The 19948-nt window shown below is 40.4% G+C and overlaps 1 protein-coding gene across 3 annotated transcripts in view; it reads right to left on the bottom strand.

Annotated features, from left to right (window-relative positions):
* Window positions 1-19948, bottom strand: part of LOC131046360 (cytochrome P450 97B2, chloroplastic) — a 250436-nt gene that overhangs the window by 181264 nt on the left and 49224 nt on the right. For all 3 annotated transcript variants that reach the window (XM_057980093.2, XM_057980094.2, XM_057980092.2), the window contains exon 3: window positions 8614-8721. In XM_057980093.2, the coding sequence (XP_057836076.1) occupies window positions 8614-8721 (108 nt within the window). The remainder of the gene's footprint in view (window positions 1-8613; window positions 8722-19948) is intronic.

The following is a 19948-nucleotide window of genomic DNA, read 5'->3' as shown; positions in this document are numbered from 1 at the left end:
GAAATTTCCAATTTAGGTTGATTTCACATTCCATTGTCTCAATTCTCCTTCAAACTTGATTTATCCAACCTCCTTTCACCATAATCAAGGCAATCCACCACCAAATTAGCTCAAAACAAGGTCCTTCTAGTGCTTAAGGCAAAATAGAGGGTCAAAATGAGGATTTCGCTTTGGACCCTTTGGAAGGGTCAGGAGCGAAATTCATCCTTTAGGCAAAAACTCTTCATTTTTTCATGCGTCCATCCACCTTTCAAGGCAAGAACACCTCAATCCATCCCCTATCATGCCTTAGAAACCAAAAGTTAACCAAACAAAGGAAGAAAATGAGGTTTACAAAGGGTCCAAAGCGAAAATCATGTTCTAGGCCAAAATCCTTCACATTTTCACATTCCATCACTTCAAAACTAGAATGTTGGTCTAAACAAGGGAGAAAATGAGGTTTATAAGGATTTTCGCTCTGGACCCTTTGGAAGGGTCAGGAGCGAAAATCATGTTCTTGGACCAAATCATCACCTCTCAGTGCCTTCATTCACTTCTCTTGGCAAGAGTACATCAATCTATCCCCACTATGTCCAAGTTACAAGGTTCGTAGTGCAAACAAGGAAGAAAAAAGGTGTTTATTGAGGATTTCGCTCTAGACCCTTTGGAAGGGTCAAGAGCAAAATTCCTAGTTTAAGCTCATTTCACACCTCTAGCCTCCTTTCCTTGCCTTGGATATAAATTTTCAAGACTTCTCCCATCATCTCCAGGCCAACTTGCCTCTCACTCAGCTCAAAAATCTTCATTCTCAAAGCCTAAGGCCAAAATTGAGGATCAAATGGAGGAATTTGCCCAAGGCCTGAGAGATGACACTGACTCACTAAGTCACTTGAACTCAAACAAGACACAATTCAGCAAAGCTAAGCCAAAGGAAGACCTTGAAAGAAACCCTAACATGGAGCATCCACTGACTCACCCTAACTTCAACAGAGCTTGTTATCCAACGATTCCCCTGACAGCACTCATCATGCAAAGGCTAACAGACAAAAACCCTAAAAGACCTAGAAAACAAACCCTAGAAGGCAAAAAGCAAGGGTATTTGCAATGGGGCGATGTGTGAATACATCACAACAGGTTTGAAGTGAGAAATACCATGTTAGGATGAATATATCATAAGTGCTTGACACCATTTTTGATTGTTTTGCAGATCAACAAAATCAAGATGGAGGAAGATCAGGCCAGGACAAGGGCGACCTCTTCAAGTTTCATCATCATCAAGGACACTTCAAATGCGTGCGAGAGGACTCAAGATGCTACTAAGTTGAAGGACTTCAAGTGTTCAAGGAATTGCAAGCAATGGAGTTGACCATCCTCAAGGACCTCATTCTACCATATGGAGAAACCACAGGGTGTCAAAAAGAAGGATCTTACAAATTTTTCAAGGCAAGATGAGCTACCAGAGAAGGTGACTTGACCGTGAAGAAGCTTCATCAAACACAGGAAACTCAAGGAAAGGTACACCATTCATCAGGTATATCAAGGACGAAGGAAGATCAACCAAAGTCAATGCAAGGGTACGTTGAAGAAGCAGTTAGTTTCAGAAGAGTTAATCAAAGTTAGCTTCTCATCATCATCACATTGAATATCAAGAAATACAACATTCCTTGATTAACCAAGCACAAACGCAAGACAAGGTGGCATCCCAGTCACTGTTCCTCCAGTCAAATAGGTCCACATCAGCATGTCCAGATTCAATGTACCTGACTCACCAGTGATGGCACAAACTTCAAGGCACCTACCCCGATTTCCTATCGGTCACAAGCATTGAATGTAATTTTCTCATTGGTTAAGGGAAGTTTGTTGTAACAAACCCTAATTAGGGTTTTCATCTTGTAATCCTAGCCATTCATTGTAAATCAATCAGAGCCATTGAATTGTAAAGAGCTCTCTATATAAAGCTTTGGCTCTTCATTTGTGAAGGTTAATAGTGGGTTAATAGTTGATAGTTAATAGTCAATAGAATAGTCAGCAGCGGAAGAATAGTGAATAAAGTAGCCATTAGAGTAGATTAGGAAGAGAAGGCAAGAAAGTGTTGCCTTGATTGTAAACGAACTCCATTTTCATTGAAGTTATGGTGAAGTGTGTTGTTTCTTTGCAATATGCATGGTTTCTTGTTGAATCTTCATTTTAGATGGTAAATGATTAGATTGAATGAAGGAAGTTATTGAATGCACTCGCGTGGAATCCGCCTAGTCCAAACCACTAGCCTCTTACTGATTGTAAGTGCGCCCTGTGTGGTCAACTGGCATTTATGAGCTTAATCTCGAATTGTTATGCGTCTATTGTTCATGCATTAACTTGAATGGTGATCAATGTCTGATGGTGTAACGATTTGAACATATTCAAAGCATCCCTTAGAAGATTGCACTGAGTTGGTGTCGGATTGTTCAACCTGATGGTGAGGCCCAACCCAGTAAGACTCCAACTAGTCATTCATCCATCTTCTTACATTCTAGGTCTTAGATTAGACTCTCTAAACCCTACACCTTTTGGTTATTTCTTTATCTCCCAGTTGAGTAGTTAGGACTCAAGTTCCAGCTAATTAAACGCTCAGGCAATCGAATGTAAGTCCCCCTATGATTCCAGCATAATCACATCATACCACAAGAGCTTATCCACACGTAGAGACCCTACATATAAGAACCTTGGAGTTATTTCGACTGATCCTTAGGCAAATCTTCAGCATTCGAATAACTTTGTTCAAGAGAGGATAAGATACCTTGGTATTTTATTCTGTGTTTGCATGTGCATGAAAAACACATCAACACAACCTTAGTCATATGTCTCATCCAGCATCATGTTATTCTTCACTTTCAAAGTGAACTGAGCTCATTGCCAAGTTTAAAGGAAAACCAGTCATGGCCGGGGTTTTAGACATGAAGTGGAAGTAGAACAAGGTAAGCCAGAGATTTGAGGGTCAAGTGGAAGTGAGATGGAGATGGCCGGACTTTTGGGGGCTCACTAGAAGTGAGCAAGCATGGTTGGGGATTTGGGGGCCAAGTGGAAATGAATGACTTATTCAATTTTACTGATTCTAACACTTATTGCATCAATTTCAAGACTTCCTTATCATCATTCACTAAGGCAACCTCATCGTCATCAAGGCATTTTCATCATTGCTTTTGCCTTGATCGCTTCTCACCAAACATTTCATCTCAATTGACTGTTCATCACACTTACACTCATCTCTCCTATCTCCTATGTTCTAACTTGAAGATTGCATGGTTATGATCAAATGAAATGATCATCTTGACTCGTTCATCACTTAAGCATTGAGAGCTACACTGACTTCATTCTATCCTAAAGAGAGATCAGAGTGCCACTAAACTACCTGAGACCTAAAACTATCAACAAAAGAGGGGGTCCCCATTTCCAATGGGGTGATGTGTGAAAAGGTCACAACAAGTGGTAGGCAAACTATTGCTAAAGTCCCTCTACTCAATTTAAGTCATAATTTTATGCCATTCTCAAAGCTAGTGCACTTTAAACTAGAGTATAAGTTTTGCCTGATTTCCTAGTGTTTGCTTTTGCTTATGAGAGGGCTTTGGGGTCCCCATTTCCAATGGGGTGATGTGTGAAAAGGTCACAACAAGTGGTAGGCAAACTATTGCTAAAGTCCCTCTACTCAATTTAAGTCATATAATTTTATGCCATTCTCAAAGCTAGTGCACTTTAAACTAGAGTAGAAGTTTTGCCTGATTTCCTAGTGTTTGCCTTTGCTTATGAGATGGCTTTTGAATGTTGAATAGGATCATGTGTTTAAAATGTCAAAATGTTAGAGTGATCTTGATTTTGTCTAAGTGTAGACCTTTGAGCGTAAACATGTTTTTGAACATCCCCGTCGGTGATTTTTTAAGTGCTAAGGTGTTTTAAGACTTTCAGGAGTTGTTTCCTTGCTCCTAGGAAGTGATTCAAGCTGATTTCGCACTTTATCCCGATAGGTTTCCTTGTGTTTTGCTCAAATTTTGGTATATTTGCCCAAGTCTCGATGCGTTTTATTGAAAATTCTAAGTGTCCAAATGATTTTGAGTGGTTAAATTGCTAAAATCCTAATGAAAATCCACATTCTAAGGGTCAAAATGTCAAAATTCCAGACTGGAGGTTCTTTTCCCCCACATTTCTGATGACCCATGATTTTCCCCCACTCAAAATCCTGATTGGTGGTGAATTTCCAATGGATTCCTGATGGACCTAATTTTTCCCCCACTCATTATCCAAACATGGGACGATTTTCCCCCAAGGGTTAATTTTGATCTAAATTTTGGAATATTTTAAATAAATCAACCCCAAATTTAATTGTTTTTACAAATGTTGACGATTATTTAATAATCAAAAACAATTATTTAATGATTTGCAATGATCATTTAATAATTAACTATTTTTCTAAGGCAAAGTTTTATCCCCCATTGTTTGTGTGGTGAAGTTTCAAGGTGAAAATGTGTTTTAAGTATGCACTGACAAATGTTGGGAACAAATGAATGAGGTTTTCTTGACGAGAATTTTCCAGATTTCAATCTGGACCTTCACATTTTCTAGAATTGGTGTTACCATTTTCTAATCGGAATTATCCGAACAAGTTGGGACAAATGTTGGGAACAAAGTCCCTATGAGGTTCCAATTTCCACTCCATCAAATGATGATGAAATCAACACAAATTTTCAAGGACATTGAGTCTGGATGCGGGTCGGATTTCCACTGAAGGGTGGAATGACAAAGGAAGGAAGTTGTCCAGATAGGCATCAAATTTCCACCAAGTGAAAGAATGGACAGGGATAATGCAGATGTTTTTTAGGATTGAACAATCCCTATGCATATGGATTTTCCACCAAGATTGAAATAAAGTTTATCATACTAGTGTTTGATTCAATGTTTACTTGTTTTGCAGGGCTGTTACGAGGAAGGGATGCACGATGATCAACACTTCAAGGCAACAAATGCGAATAAGGAAGGTCAACACTTCAAAGATTGGATGAGGATTTCAGGACAAGGATTTCCAAAGGTGAAGATGAGAACTAGATCAATCATGAAGAAGACTTCACCTTAATGATGAACAAATGAAGGAAAGCAAGTTCAAGACATGAGCATAAAGGATTTCACATCAAGAAATCAGGAACTACGTCAAGAAATTTCAGTATCAAAGACCACTAAGGAAGGAAATATTTCAAGGTTCCAAGATTGGAAAATTTTCCAAACATAAGGAGGGAACGGTCCAAGGAATTCCTTAACATAAGGATGGAATGCAAAGTATCACAAGGAATTCCAAACATTATGAAGAAGAAGAGTGTACAAGGCAAATTGATTAAAGTCGATGAGGCAAGCTGAGGTGGCATCCTAGTCACCATTCGTCCAATCAAAGGGTACCAAGTCAACATTCATTCAAGGAGGGAATAAGTGACACATGGCACTACATGAAATATTATTTATCTTACTTACCCTTGTTTCTCATTGGCCAATGTAATGGTGGTTGTAACAAACCATAATTAGGGTTTTATCTTGTAATCTTGGCCGTTGATGTTGAATCAATCTGAGCCATCCATTTCTTTTGAGGCTCTATATATACCCCAATGCCTCTCATTTGTAAGCAAAAGATTTTTGAGAATTGTTGGTAGATACTGCAAATTTGAATATAAATCATTGTTCGACTTGATGGTGATTTTTGTTTAAGTGTTGTCTTGCATTCAAGGTTCTCAATTCCTCCAAGTTAGATTAGAATTTGCTTTCAATGTTTGTTAGATTGAATGAAAGAATTTGTTGAATGTATTTGAGTGGAATCCATTTATCCATACCACTAGCCTCTTGTTGATTGTAAGTGCGCCAGGCATGGTCAACTGGAAATTTATGCAAGCTTAACTTCGATTATTATACGTCCATTGTTATGCATCAACTTGGATGGTATCAATGTTTGATGGTAGTAATTTGAAAATCTATGAAATATACCTTAGATGATTGCACTAAGCTTGTGTCAAAATCTGTTCGACTTGATGGTGAGACCTTGCCTAGTTCGATTCCACTGAATTTGTTTACTACATCTTGCATTCTAGGCTTAGAATAGAATTCCTAACCCTATTCTCTTTTCTCCCTTTTTCAAAAAGTCTTGTTAGAATTAAGTCAAGAGCTTCAATGCAAAATCCTAAGTCATCGGCATACCCATCCTAATCCATGATGAGATTGAGCATTCATGTACAACGTAAGTCCCCTTGTGATTCCAGCATTATCACATCAAACCATTGAACTTATCCACACGTCAAGACCTGACATTTCAAAACCTTGGAGTTGTCTCATTTGATTGCAAGGCATAGCATTTGAGAGACTTTGTTCAAGAGAGGATAAGATAACTTGGTATTTTACTCTGTGTTTGCATGTGCATAAAAAACACATCCACACTGCCATCCTAAAACTTGGTAAAAGCTTTAGTTGTTTTGACCCAGCCTTAGAAGCAATGCGAAGTCAGAAATAAGGTGCACATTTTTCTAGGTTTTGCCAAAACAAAACTAGTTCAAAATGCCTAAAACACTTGAATCTTGGCATGCTATTTCCTTGGTCATGCCACTGACTTTTTCTGCCCTATACTCAGTCAACTTTAAAGCAAAAAGGAAGGAGAAATTCAAACACTTAGATATATACATGTTATTCAGCATTCAAACTCAAGACAGTTTATCTCTGCTATTCACAGCAGAAACCGAACTGTTTGTTCTTTCTTTTGCAGGTTTGTCAAGACTTTTTCAGCATGATTGAAGCATCCCTCAAGTGCAGCAATTGTGAAGGTGGCTTTCACCACCTGTAACCAGAGAAGATTACATTGCAATCCTCTATATTTCTGTCTCCTTTCTTATCGCTTTTTCTGCTGTTAACAGTCTTAGACATAAATTTCCCATCCAGCAGGAAGAATGTTCCATTGCTGTTAACAGTCTTAGACATAAATTTCCCATCCAGCAGGAAGAATGTTCCATTTTCACATCTCAAAGAGCTTAGGACAGCAAAGAAAAAATGAGCAATTGTTTCATTTTTCAAGAGGAAGTTATTCAGAATTGTAAATGAGTATCTCATCCTTGGTTGGGTGGTTGATTTTATAGAGTTTTGGGGTTACAATCTTTAGATAAGCTATTGTGGATATTCTTTAGGTCTATTAGCATTTATGTATAATAGATTCATCATTATGACAAATCCTTTTTCAGATTTTAGCTAGGGTTTGATTCAAAGCATCAGAAGATCAAATTTTAGTTCCAAGTAATCAAATTGGTATTGGTGAGGATCATCAGATTCATGGTGATTAGGGTTTTATTATCTGCCACAGAAATCATCAGGTTTCAGTGTCCTTCAAAATACTCGTAAATTTCATAGCAAAGATACATTTCAATCTCCCACAAGGTCACTTTGTACAAATTTCCAATTTTGGCAGTGACCATATCTGGCAATGGCTATTTTCAGTGTTCTATTTTAGATAATCTATCAGAGCCTATCTTAGGCTGTTTGTATTTTATTAGTTGTTTTCGGATTAGTCTGCTTTAAATTTTATTTCTTTCTGCTTTTTTCAGCACTTGGAGGATTGTCTTATTTAAAGCAATACTTTTGGGGAATTTTAATCAATATTATCAAATCCCTAAAAGCCATTTATTGTAAACTATAAATAAGTGTCTCAGTACAAGTTATGCTTATCGATTGTTGTAGTAAAACTTATGTTGCAGGTCAATCACATTTTCGATTTGTCTTATTGTGTTTGGGTATTAAGATTTTATAAGTGGATTGTAGTAAAGAGTTGTGTTAAGCTTTGTATTAGTTCTTATCTTTTGTCTTGGCAAGTAACTGTGTGTACTTATGAGGATTTACTTTTCTTAAATCTTACATTGTGGTTTCACTTAGTAGAAATAGTTTTTGTTTAATCCCATCTTGTCAATCGGGATCTACTTATCTCTATGTTTAGCCAGTTAGTAAGCATCTGTCTTTCAATTTACTTTCTTTGATTGCAAATTTATATATAAAAAACATTGCTTGTGAGATATGTGCCTTTCAGGTTCTGTGCTCAACCTCCAAAATCAAAAAGATAAGTCTACTTTCAAACATTGCTTTCATGCAAACCTCATTGGTAATCTTGTCTCATATGCATGACCATAAAACTTATTCATAACTTTAAGTTTTAGCAGTGTTTAGATCTTAGGGAGCCTTCTCTGCCAATTTGAAGAAAGGTTGTGCTCACATGCTGTTCCATTTTGTGCTATCTCACAGAGACAAATTAAAATGCTAACACATCTACATCCTTGTAGCCTACTTTCTTGAATGTAAAAATGGTTATATTGGACATAATAATTTTCAATCTCAGACGTCCTCTACAAATAATGAACAACTCTACCAGATTGTAGGTTATGAATAATAGAGCTAATCATTTGAATAAAAGATTGGGAAAAATCAGAGGTAATGCAAATGTTTTGCATGATAAAATTTCAATAGGTTGCACAAACATCCAAAAAGACATGATGGCAACAACTTATTAATGAATAGTTTTGAATACAATTTATTTATGTGAACCAGATCCTTTTCAAATATGAGCATCAACAGTTCAAAGGATGTGATACTGACCTTGTCATATGCAAATGCATTCTCCCGAAGAATGTGTCGAGCAACTATTGGATCTGAAACAACCAGAAAAGATTTTGGCCCAAATGCAAGCTTGTAAACAGAACCATGCTGTCAATACCAAATGCTGTCAGAACAACCTCAGATTTTTTCCTGTATTTGAAGAATAATATCTATTTATTTATCCATACATGTTTCCCTTTTCCCTCTAAAGTGTAGAGAAATGTAGAATAGTCAGTCACAAGGCCAAGTACAACAGACCACAAACAACCCTAGAACTGAATTCAAAGGATCAAACATGGTATAGAAAAACTGGATATTGCTGTTATTATGGGCCTACAAAATCAACAATATGAATTCAAATCTATAGAGTAACCAATACAGTAAAAATTAGAAACCTTGTTAAGGCAAGAAGCGTTATTTCATTCTTTTCCAAATGCATCATTTATTACTTCATAAATAGAAAAGAATTAGAAAGAGTAGTCATGTTTTGGAGATATTCTCACAACAAAGGCAATAACAATTAGCATCTCTAATTTTGCATTTATTAGCAAAGAACCAATGCTTCTTCCAAGAACATCATTTCTATAGATAGATGACTGTTAAGATAAGAAATTATTCAAACATGTGCCTCAGATTGAGGTACTATGACTTTTAAAATAACAGAAACATGAAGAATCAATTATACAGTACTTTCCATGAAGATTGTAAATGAACAGATGAGTGTCATTATTTTCGAAATAAACAAATATTTTTTTGAGCAATTTAATAATCAAATCTGATAAGGTTCAGGTTGCTTTGGATGATCCTTTGCTAGTTAGTAAGGCATGAGCTATTCAAATGCTATCATAATTGAATTCTAATATACTTTGAAGCAAAGATGTTAGCCCTTTGCAAACAAACAAACAAAGAGAGCTTGACATCAAGGACACTGAATTAAAGATTCAAATGGTATTTCGCCTCCATTTACTTGACATTTATTCAAGTAATTTGTAAAACTGATTTCACTTTTCAGCCAAAAAATACACAAGACAGAATTTTCAAATTCCCTACACATAATGCCATTAGAATCTGGAGATGCATCTGATTTTCCATGTCAATTTTTTGAAGTATTTTTTTGCATTTGACAATGCAATACCAGATTTTAAGGATGTATAGGAGATCAAACCACTAGTCCATAAGCCATAACCCAATTTTAAAAAAATGCATGAGGTAAAAGTCTAAAAGACTTATAAATCATGAGATCAACTTCAAGGAATATTTGGTTGAAAGGTCATAAAAACATTTACAGAATATGTAGAATGTATTTTACCCCAAAAAATTGTCTAATTAAACGAAATTATTTTCCAATGATGGAGAGAGATGTCACAAGCCAAGTGAAACTAATATTAAATGGTTGTTAAGAAGAAAAGATTGCAAAAGGTAAAAGGAAAATGAATAAAACCTTGGACATGATTTTAGCAACACATGCTTGCATTGATTACATTGGTTGAACTCCAGAAAAAGTGGTGCCCTCCATGAGGAAAAAATGTGGTAGGACTGGCAATGTTGCTACAAGAATTCATTAGAAAGGCAATCTTTCCCAGCTTTGTTTGAACTTGTGGGTTCCCCCAATAGGAGTTTCATGTTGCCTACATAGCCAAATTCAATGTTTGAAAGGTTGCAAAAGCCACTGTACTTTTTCATCTTGTCCAAGAACAATGCAAGAATTCAATTTGAGATCCTTTCAGATCTAGAAGCAGTTAGCAAAACTACCTACGAGACTCTTTGGGATTAAAGGTGTGTAAGAGTTGGTATAGAACGCTTTATACCAAGCAAGATTTGGCTGAAGATTGTAGCCACCCAAGATCTAAGAACTTGCATGAAAGCACAAAAGAGATCAGCTATGAGAGAAAAATGCTATTCTATCAAATGATACAAATGATAAATTAAAACAGATTGAGATTACAAAGGGAACCCCTTGGTTATATAGGCAAAGGTGAACATAGGATTGCATAGTATTATTACATGTATCTTAATCTTATGACATACATAAAGTGACAACTATCCTATGTGTACTCTAAGTAAACTTAAGTAACAAGCATGAATAGGACCTAGGTGATGAACTAGCTAGGTAAAACACCCCTTTTACACCAACAAGGTGAGTTTGAGACCCAAAACACAAACAAAAAATATAAGCACAATAAAAGACTATATAACTTTTATTGGTCTATTTTCTCATTGCATATTATAGAAGTAACTGTTTTCAAACTCAAATATATTCCTACAGCCATTAAATATATCTACAAGTTAGGATGGTTCATGATTGATATGGTTTACAACTTTACATCTATTTGTTGCATTTACATATTATTTAACATATGTGCATACCAATGAGCATGCTTGCTTGCATGGTCCATAGTATCACTTAATTGCCAATACAAAAAAATTGTATGGAGTCATCCTTTGATTCAAATTCTTAAAATTCCTCATTTTGTGAGCCATACTTGAATACTTTTCATGGTCATCAATGCCAATTTATGTTGCTTCTTGTTGGTGTCTTTGCAAAGCCTACAAAAGTAGCTTTTAAATGCACCCAGTGAGGCAAGGAGAGGAGCTCAAACGATGGAAAGAAGGCAAAACAAAATTAGGTATGAAAAATTGCAGCCCAATGGAGAAGCACACACATCAATGGAGTGCAAATTTTAGGTAAATAAAAAAAATGTTTGTCAATGTTGAGGTGCATGCCTCTCTAAAGAGGAACATTGTATTAAAATGATGCATGCCAATTTTTAAAAAGCATCCCTTTCCAAAAAGGAACATAAAATCAAAAAGATGCATGCCAATGAAATTGAGCATCTTCCAAAAAGGAACAAAAAATCAAAAAGATGCATGCCTCTCCAAAGAGAAACCTAAAATCAAAAAGATGCATACCAATATAGAAGTGTGTGCATAACAAAAAAGTGCAGGATAATGCTTAATGAAAAGATGTCTATCAATCTAGAGGAGCATACCTAATTAAAGACATGCAAGAAGTCTAGAAATAAAAAATTGTCACCCATTGCAAGGGTTGGCCCAAGAACATTGAGATGCAAATCCAAATTAGAGAAAAAAGTGTTTGCCAGTGCAGAGGTGTGTGCCTTAGTGGAGAGCTGGATCAAAATCACTACCAAAGCCAATTGTTAGGTTACTTTTAGCCTAAGCTATTTGTGCTATTTTTAGTCATCACTGTTTCTAAAAAGATAGTCATATTCTGAGAAGTCTGTTTTTAGAACTGCTATTTATAGCTCATTCTATTTATAAATTAGGTAGATTTAGGTAGACACATTGAGGGACATTGCTTATTTAGGTAGAATGAGTGTAGTTGCAAAAGATTTTGCCGATTACATACATGAATTACACCAAGAAGTTTAGTGTAATGTCCCCTCTCAACTGAAGCTCTAAAAGTTACTTTGCTAAGTCTGCCTGTAGTTGTACGTCTCCCAGACTTAGCCATTTTGTGAATTAGAAGGAGACGAGAACGTGGGGCCCTTTTCACTTAAGTGAATTCCTATTTTTCAGTCATCAGATGGGGTCACTTTTGACATTTAATTATTCCTGACCCATGAACGGGGGGCGCTGAATATTCAATATTGGATATTTGTTAGTGGCAAAACATAAATATCATCGCCTGATTTGTAGGATGTTGGCGGCAATATTGTACACGGAAATTAAACTAGTTAATTAAGTTGTAATTGTGTTGGTTAGTTGGCAACCGAGGGGTGGCAGTTGCGGTGCGACGGTTGGCGCTCGCAACCCCCTCGGCATCTTTATATACTTCGGAATGTAACTTGTAAAAGGAACGAATTATGAATGGAATAACATATCTGATACTTGTCTGATATCTATGGCATTATTCTGCATTACGTACTTTATGCTTTAAGTATTCACCCGAGAGGGCAAACATTTGGCGCTGTTGCTAGACGTACTCGGGAACGGAAGACACGAATGGCGCACGGACACGATGGGCCTACCCATTGGTGAAATAAACCCAGAGGCCGACGACGCACGAACAGAACTGTACACAGGAGAAGACACGATAACGAGAGAATTTTCAATTCTGCTCCAGGTAGCCATCCAGACCTACGTCCGGCGAGAGGCGGCGGAGGCCGAAATCCCACCAAGTGCCATGTGGACAGCTCTGGAGGTTAGCCCGGCAGTAAACCGGTTGATGAACCACCTCCCCCAGTTGCTTGCACAGGCATCACTGGCACAACAGGCTCGCCTGGAGGAGATTGCCCAGGAAGAGCGACGCCAACAGATCCTTCGACACTACGAAGAAAACAACCAATGGGAAACGGAACGGGATGGCGCCAGGCCAGGAGGGAATTGAACCTTGAACTTTTTATATTCAAATAAAAGTGTCATTGACACGAGTTGTATTTGAGGAGATGAATTAATAAAGACGTGTTTTGATTTATGTATTGTGAGTTATGGAAATGTGCGACAATTAATGCCAAACCTATTGAATAAAGATAGAAATAAAAAAGCAGAAACGGATGAGTGGGAGGCCGTGCAAAGGGCCTTGATTCTGGAGCAGCAAGTAGAACGTAGATGGAGGCTGAGGCAACTTGCCGAAGGTCGACCTACCGAAGGGTGGCCCGAGGGGAACCAAGGAGGTGTCACGGAGGGTGCAGAAGCCGACGGAAATTTCTACGTGTCGTCGGAACATCGTAGGACGCGGAGCCACGAAGAGTTTCTGGAAGAAACAAGGTTACGACGAAATCTAGTCGAGGAGACCCGGGATCAGTTTAGAAACTTATCCCTTACACCACGGAGTGAAGATCACCAATGGGAACCAGGAGTGGGTGCGGGTGAGAGTGAAGGGGAGGGCAACCGTATGGGTGTAGGTGCCACACACGACAGGCAAAACACCGTACCCCCAGTCGCCCACACAGGACACACCACCGACGCCGGAGGAAGCAGCGCAGGGCCACAGACACAGGCACAGCCAACCCCAGGAAGACGACCCGGGATGGCGAGTAAACAAAAATTGCCAAAGTTCACAGGGGACGGCAAGGAAGACCCCTTACGGCACTGCCGTACATGTGAAACCATTTGGTCCGCCAATGGAGTGACAGACCAGGATGACTGGGTACAGCAGTTCCCAGCCACGTTATGTGGAGTTGCCATAGATTGGTACTCCGATGTAGATAAGCAAAAAGTGGCCACGTGGGCCAACCTACAGAAGGAATTCACGGAGGAGTTTCGATTGCTCCGTGATGACAATGAAATTGTAACGGAGATATACAGTACCAAACAAGGTACCAAGGAGACAGTATGGGCATACAGCAGGAGGCTAAAGGAATTGTTGGGTAAAATGGAAAGCCAACCAGCAGAGGGATTGAAGAAACAATGGTTCATTGAATGATTGAAATCCTCCCTACGAAAAAAAGATGAAAATTGTACCCCCGACATCATATGACGATGCCTATAATAGGGCGATGAACCTAGAGAGCGAATACAAAACGTCAAAGAAGAAGAAAAGTAATAAATATTCATCTGACGATGATGAAGACTCTGACGGGGAAAGCAGCAACAGTGGCGAATCGAGTAAAGAGGTGCACGCTCTCCAAAAGGACATGGAACGAATGCTGAAAGAATTCAAAGCCATGAAGGGGAGTACAAGTAAGACTGAAGAAAACGACGTGTGGTGTACCGATTGTAGGAGTGACGGACACACCAAGGGGTCCTGCCCCAAGAAGGCTTTCTGCGACATTTGTCAGATTGCGGGACATTTGACAAAGGAATGTCCCTACAATATGAAAACCAGGAGCCAACAAGTTCTCTTCACGCAAGAGCAGCCGATCGTCGGAACTTCGCAAACCAACACAACGGCATCATCTGGAGGTTACCGGGACAACAGATGCGGTGGCGGAAGGAATAGCAACAATAACAATAACAGAAGCCGTATCCAGTATAACACCAAGGGCCGGCCAATTATCCAATGTAGGGTCTGTAATCAGTGGGGGCACTTCGCCCGTGATTGCACGAAGGAAGCCACCCCTCAGCACCTCTGTCGATGGTGTGGGCCAAGTGACCATGAGGACGCAAATTGCCCACAGGCAGGGGTTAATCTCCTCAACATTGAGAAGACTGGTGAGAAAGAAGTACTGGCAATCACCCGCGCCCAAATGAAAAAGGCCACTTATCCCGACCCCCATACGGAGAAGGAGAGATTACGAGAGGCAAAGGCCAATATTGAATGTGAGATGACGACCGAACGACAGGGACAACGAGGTGGCGAGTACATCATCCCGTACGGAAGCGGAAAATAACATCATTGGGCAAGTACTGCAGATGGAAGTACCTATTAGGGTAAAGGACCTTCTAGAAACAATGCCACAGTTAAGAACCGCCATTTTTAGTTCCATACAAACCACTGCGCAGGCACCTTTGCGTGCCACACGAGCGGAAGTTCCGGTCAGCCCCTCGGCTGACCCAATGTTGTTGGCCTTAAATAGTGGTCAGCATCCTACTGTAGTAGAGATGGGAATTCTCGGGGCTATCCCCAAAGACACCATCATGGATTGAGGTTCGGGGGTGAATGTACTGCCAAAGGATACGTGGAAGAAGCTGGGGAAGCCAACACTATGCCCACCCACGTTCAACTTGGTAGGTGCAGACCAGCACGGCATCAAGCCACTCGACACCCTGATGGCCCAGCCGGTCACCATCGGCACGCAACCTTTCATACTAGATTTTGTGGTAATCCCACTCAAGAAGAAGGGGTACGACGCCATCTTAGGCAGAGGGTGGCTGGTTACAGCAAAAGTGAACCACGACTGGAAAAAGAACACCCTTTCTATGGAGAAAGGGGGGCGGAAGTACACCATTGGTCTGAGGACCCAAGTTGTTGGCGAGGAACTGACATCATCTTCGGAATCGGAGGGTGAAGGAAAAGGCTACCCGAGGGACGAAGGACGGGGCTACAAGGAGCCCAACGACAAAGGGATTCTCAAACTAGGAGAATGCTCCGAGGATGAGACAGGGTCATTGAACGGGCTCTTCCACTGGCAGATGGAGGATTATGAAATGTTCCAGAGCTACAGGCTCGAAGTAGAGGAACCAGAGCAAGTAACAGAGGAGGTGTACCTGCCAGAATACATAGAATATTGGAAGGGAGACGCCCCAAACCTCGGTGACGTAGATAATTCCAAGATCAATTGTGTTGGCAACGATTGGAACCCTGTGTGGAAGGCCGCAGCTTTCAAAATCTTTATTATTCTTCTTCTTCTTATGTACGGGAAGGAGAGCATGGTCCCTGTAGAAAGCGTGGTCCCTGTAGAATTTGTGGTTCCAGGTCTTCGGATGGCCATTGAAAATAGACTTGCCACCAACGGGTCAAAATTGAAACCCTACCACGCGAAGCGCGCAGGGGACCCAAGAGGATGGAAGGGGACTCAAGAGGCTGGGCAGGCGACTTGAGAGGCACGGGACCAACGCGGGAGACTCTTGGGCGAGGAAAACCGAGAAGGATGAAGGGCGATCCCAGAGGCAGGGGACCCGAACCGACGACTCTCTAGACAACTAAATTGGGAAATTGAAAAAAAAAAAAAAAACGTATGGTCGCACGGGTCAATACAACAGTTGACCGTATGGCTAGGAAAAAAATTTTTAAAAAAACGTACGGTCATACAGGTCTGTACGACAGTGACCGTACGATCGGAAAAAAAGAAAAAGGAAGCCACGGTGGGACCACCGTGCGGTGGCAACACTAACGGTGGACACCACTGTACGGTGGTAACACCAACGGTGGACATCACCGCCACCAGAGACATAAACGCAGCACCGCACAAAAAAACACAGACACAGTCGTACGGTGGAGGGGTGTTAACCACACGGGAAGGTGGCCATACGAGTGGAGGTGTCAGTGTTGTTGTTGACTGTACGGGGAGGCTGCATGGCCGGGGTGCCATCAGGGACATTACAGAGGAAACACAAAAAAAAAAAAGAACGATGACGACCAGATTGAAAAATTATTCGATGACATCTGGAGCTTGGACACTGAAAAATTGGAGTGTAGAAGAAGGGTTTTGACATCATAAAACATCACAGAAATGATGCGCGCCATGGCTGCCCCCGGACCCCGCAAGGGGCGCCGCCCCTCGACCCCGCTGGGGCGCTGCCCCTCGACCCCACTAGGGGCGTTGCCCCCAGACCCCCAGTTTATTTTTGAGCTACAAAATACCACGAGAAGTGTTGTGGTTGTCCGTACTGTGAGAAAGAAGCCTGCAACTAAGCATTGGCGAGGAAGCCATAAGCCATAGAGGGAGACGGATTTGGAGGTTGGGAACAAACAGAGTTTGAGGGAAGGCATTGCAGGTCCGCGCAGTTGTATGACACCAGGGAGTTATTCAGTTCAGTTTTTAGCCTTTGGGGAGTGTGATGGAGGATTTGAGGTGTCTCCTAGCCTTTGTGCCAGCGGGTTGTGGCCACCTCCAGGCAGGAATGGTATGCTTTGAGGAACTTGGAGTAGGTCTTGGCTGGACGTGAGGTTGCCTTGGTGGATGCAGAGAGGGCTCGGGAGGAGCCGACCACCAGGTTGGAGGCAGTACTAGTGTGAGGCTTAGCTCAGCGTACCCAGGAGTTGGCTGTCGAGAGGGCAACGTGGGTCGCTATCGAGGACAAATTGGCTAGGGAGACAGTATCATTTGAGTAGAGTTGGTGGAGGCTGAGACTGAAACGCGTGTTTTGTAGACAAGTTTGGTTTAGGCACAGGAGGACTTTGATGTCAAAAGAAGCAATAATGGTGAAATCCGCACTTGAGCATCGGATGGTAGCAGAAAAGGGTTTTCAGGCGAGGACGCAGCAAGTGTATAAGTTCTGGACTCGACTGGCATCAGCACTTCTGTTTAATGTCATCTCTATTTTGTATTAAGTCGTCCGGAGATGACTTCTTTTCTTTTGGGGGGGATGATGTTGGCGGCAATATTGTACACGGAAATTAAACTAGTTAATTAAGTTGTAATTGTGTTGGTTAGTTGGCAACCGAGGGGTGGCAGTTGCAGTGCGACGGTTGGCGCTCGCACCCCCTCGGCATCTTTATATACTTCGGAATGTAACTTGTAAAAGGAACGAATTATGAATGGAATAACATATCTGATACTTGTCTGATATCTATGGCATTATTCTGCATTACGTACTTTATGCTTTAAGTATTCACCCGAGAGGGCAAACATAGGAGTTTAGGGCGAAGATCTTTTTAGGGTTATTTGCCTTTAAAAGTCGGCCAGCAAGAGGGAGGGATTCATTGTCTTATGTTATCATTTTATTTATCTTTCTCTCAACAATTCTGGGACGACAACCCCAAGGAAAAGGCAGCTTGGACAGCCACCCAAGGTCTGCATGTTAGTATAACTGCGTGGGATCGGCATTCAGCATTTGTTGAGGGTCGCAGTAGTTTAATCAGCCATGAAGTTCAGGTTTTAGAAAGTCTGCAACTCATTTCAGACTTGCAGAAGTCATCGAGTTCTCAAAGTTTCATGAAGATTTCAAGGATACAAACAGCTAACAGCGGATACTATGTTTTGTGAGTGCTTTTGTGAATATGTAATAAGGTGGAACATGTCTTCAGACAGTAAATTTCTTTATGGTTCTTTATGGCGATGTGTGAAATGGTCACAACATCTGGCGACACCACTGAGAAATGTTGAAAAACATTTGGGAATCAATCTTTCTAGAAGAAAACTTAGAAAACCTCCCTTAACAAAACCAAGAGTTAAGAAACACTTACAAGAAGAGACCATCATATTGAGACAAAGTATCAAGTCCACAGTTACCCATGTGTGTGCAAATGCGTTAATTCCCCTCAACAAGACAATCATGATCTTCAGGTTCCCCCGTGATAAGCTACGTAGTTCGTCTAGACTCCAAAAGCATCCTGGATAGAGCCTCGCTGCCAGTCAGACGTCCATAGTCCCGACGAGGTTATCGCCGCAAGCTCACGAATATTGCTCCATTGCCAGCCAAGCGTCTATAGCCCCGATGGAGTTATTCGTAAATTCCCTTTAGCCAATTTGATATTTCTTTTAGCTCATCTTTTTCCTTTTGATTTTCTTTTTTTTTTTATCTTTTCATCTTTTCTTTTGATACTGCTTTTCAGTTCCGTCAATTCTTTTGGCTTGTGAGTAGTGAAACTCACTAGGGTTTGAGGATTGCGGTGGTGCTGAAGTTAGACTTTAGATTTTTCACTGATCACAGCTTCGCCTGGAAACCATAATGACTCGGAGATTATAAGTGTGTGAAGATATAACAACTGGAGGACAAAAATACGTGAGTTCAATAAGCTAATCTACTTCAATGCAAATACGTCCTGACTCAAGACTTTATTAAAAGAAACTCCCTTTGTATTTCCAAAAGACCTCATGATTTTCCAAATGCAACCAACAACCTAGTGGGAAGTTAGAGCGTTACATAACAAAATCACCCAATGTCAAATGGATACCCCTCAAAACAAAACAACTAACATAAAACAAAACACCTAAACTAAGAACGAAAACAAAAGGCAAACCAAAACAAAAGGCAAACAAACGGAAAACAACGAAAACAAACTAAACTAGCTATGTACAAGGGAAGGCCTTGGGCATTTCAGGACTGGAAATAATGTTTGAGATACCTCCCATTGACAGGCAACGGGATGTCTTCTCCAGTTAAAGTCTGCAACCTAAATGCGTTTTCTCCCAATATCTCTGAAATTTGATAAGGGCCTTTCCAAAGCTTATCAAACTTATCATGTTCCCCTCTTTTCTCATGTGCTTTGTCCCAATACAGGACGAGATCTGAGATTCGGAATGCCTTAACTCTTGCTTGTCGATCAAACCATCTCTTCACCACTCCTTGGTGTTTCGCAAAGTTCTCTAATGCTTGATCTCTTTTTTCTTCCAGGTTCATTAATTGCGTCAGTCGGGCTTGCACTGCATCAGTGTCTTCCATATACTCCTGAATGAATCTTAAAGTCGGGATCCTGAGTTGCATGGGGAAGACTGGGTCTTGGCCATAAACCAGAAAATAAGGCGAAATCCCTAATGCGTTCTTTGTTCTGATTCTGTCCGCCCATAAGGCGAATCTTAACTGGGTGTGCCATTCTCTCGGACTTCTCTCTAGCAATTTCTTGATAACACTGAGCAAATTCTTGTTGGTGGATTCTGCTAACCCATTACCTTGAGGATAATAATTTGATGAGAACTTGAGGGTTATTCCATATTCAAAAGCCCAATTTGAGAATCTCAATGATGTGAATGCCGATCCATTGTCGCAAACCAACGCATAGGGACATCCAAACCTTGTGATTATATTTTCCTCCAGAAATTTGATTACA

Source organism: Cryptomeria japonica, chromosome 8, assembly GCF_030272615.1.
Source record: "Cryptomeria japonica chromosome 8, Sugi_1.0, whole genome shotgun sequence".
Classification (NCBI taxonomy): Eukaryota; Viridiplantae; Streptophyta; class Pinopsida; order Cupressales; family Cupressaceae; genus Cryptomeria; species Cryptomeria japonica.
This window is presented reverse-complemented; position numbering and strand designations above follow the sequence as displayed.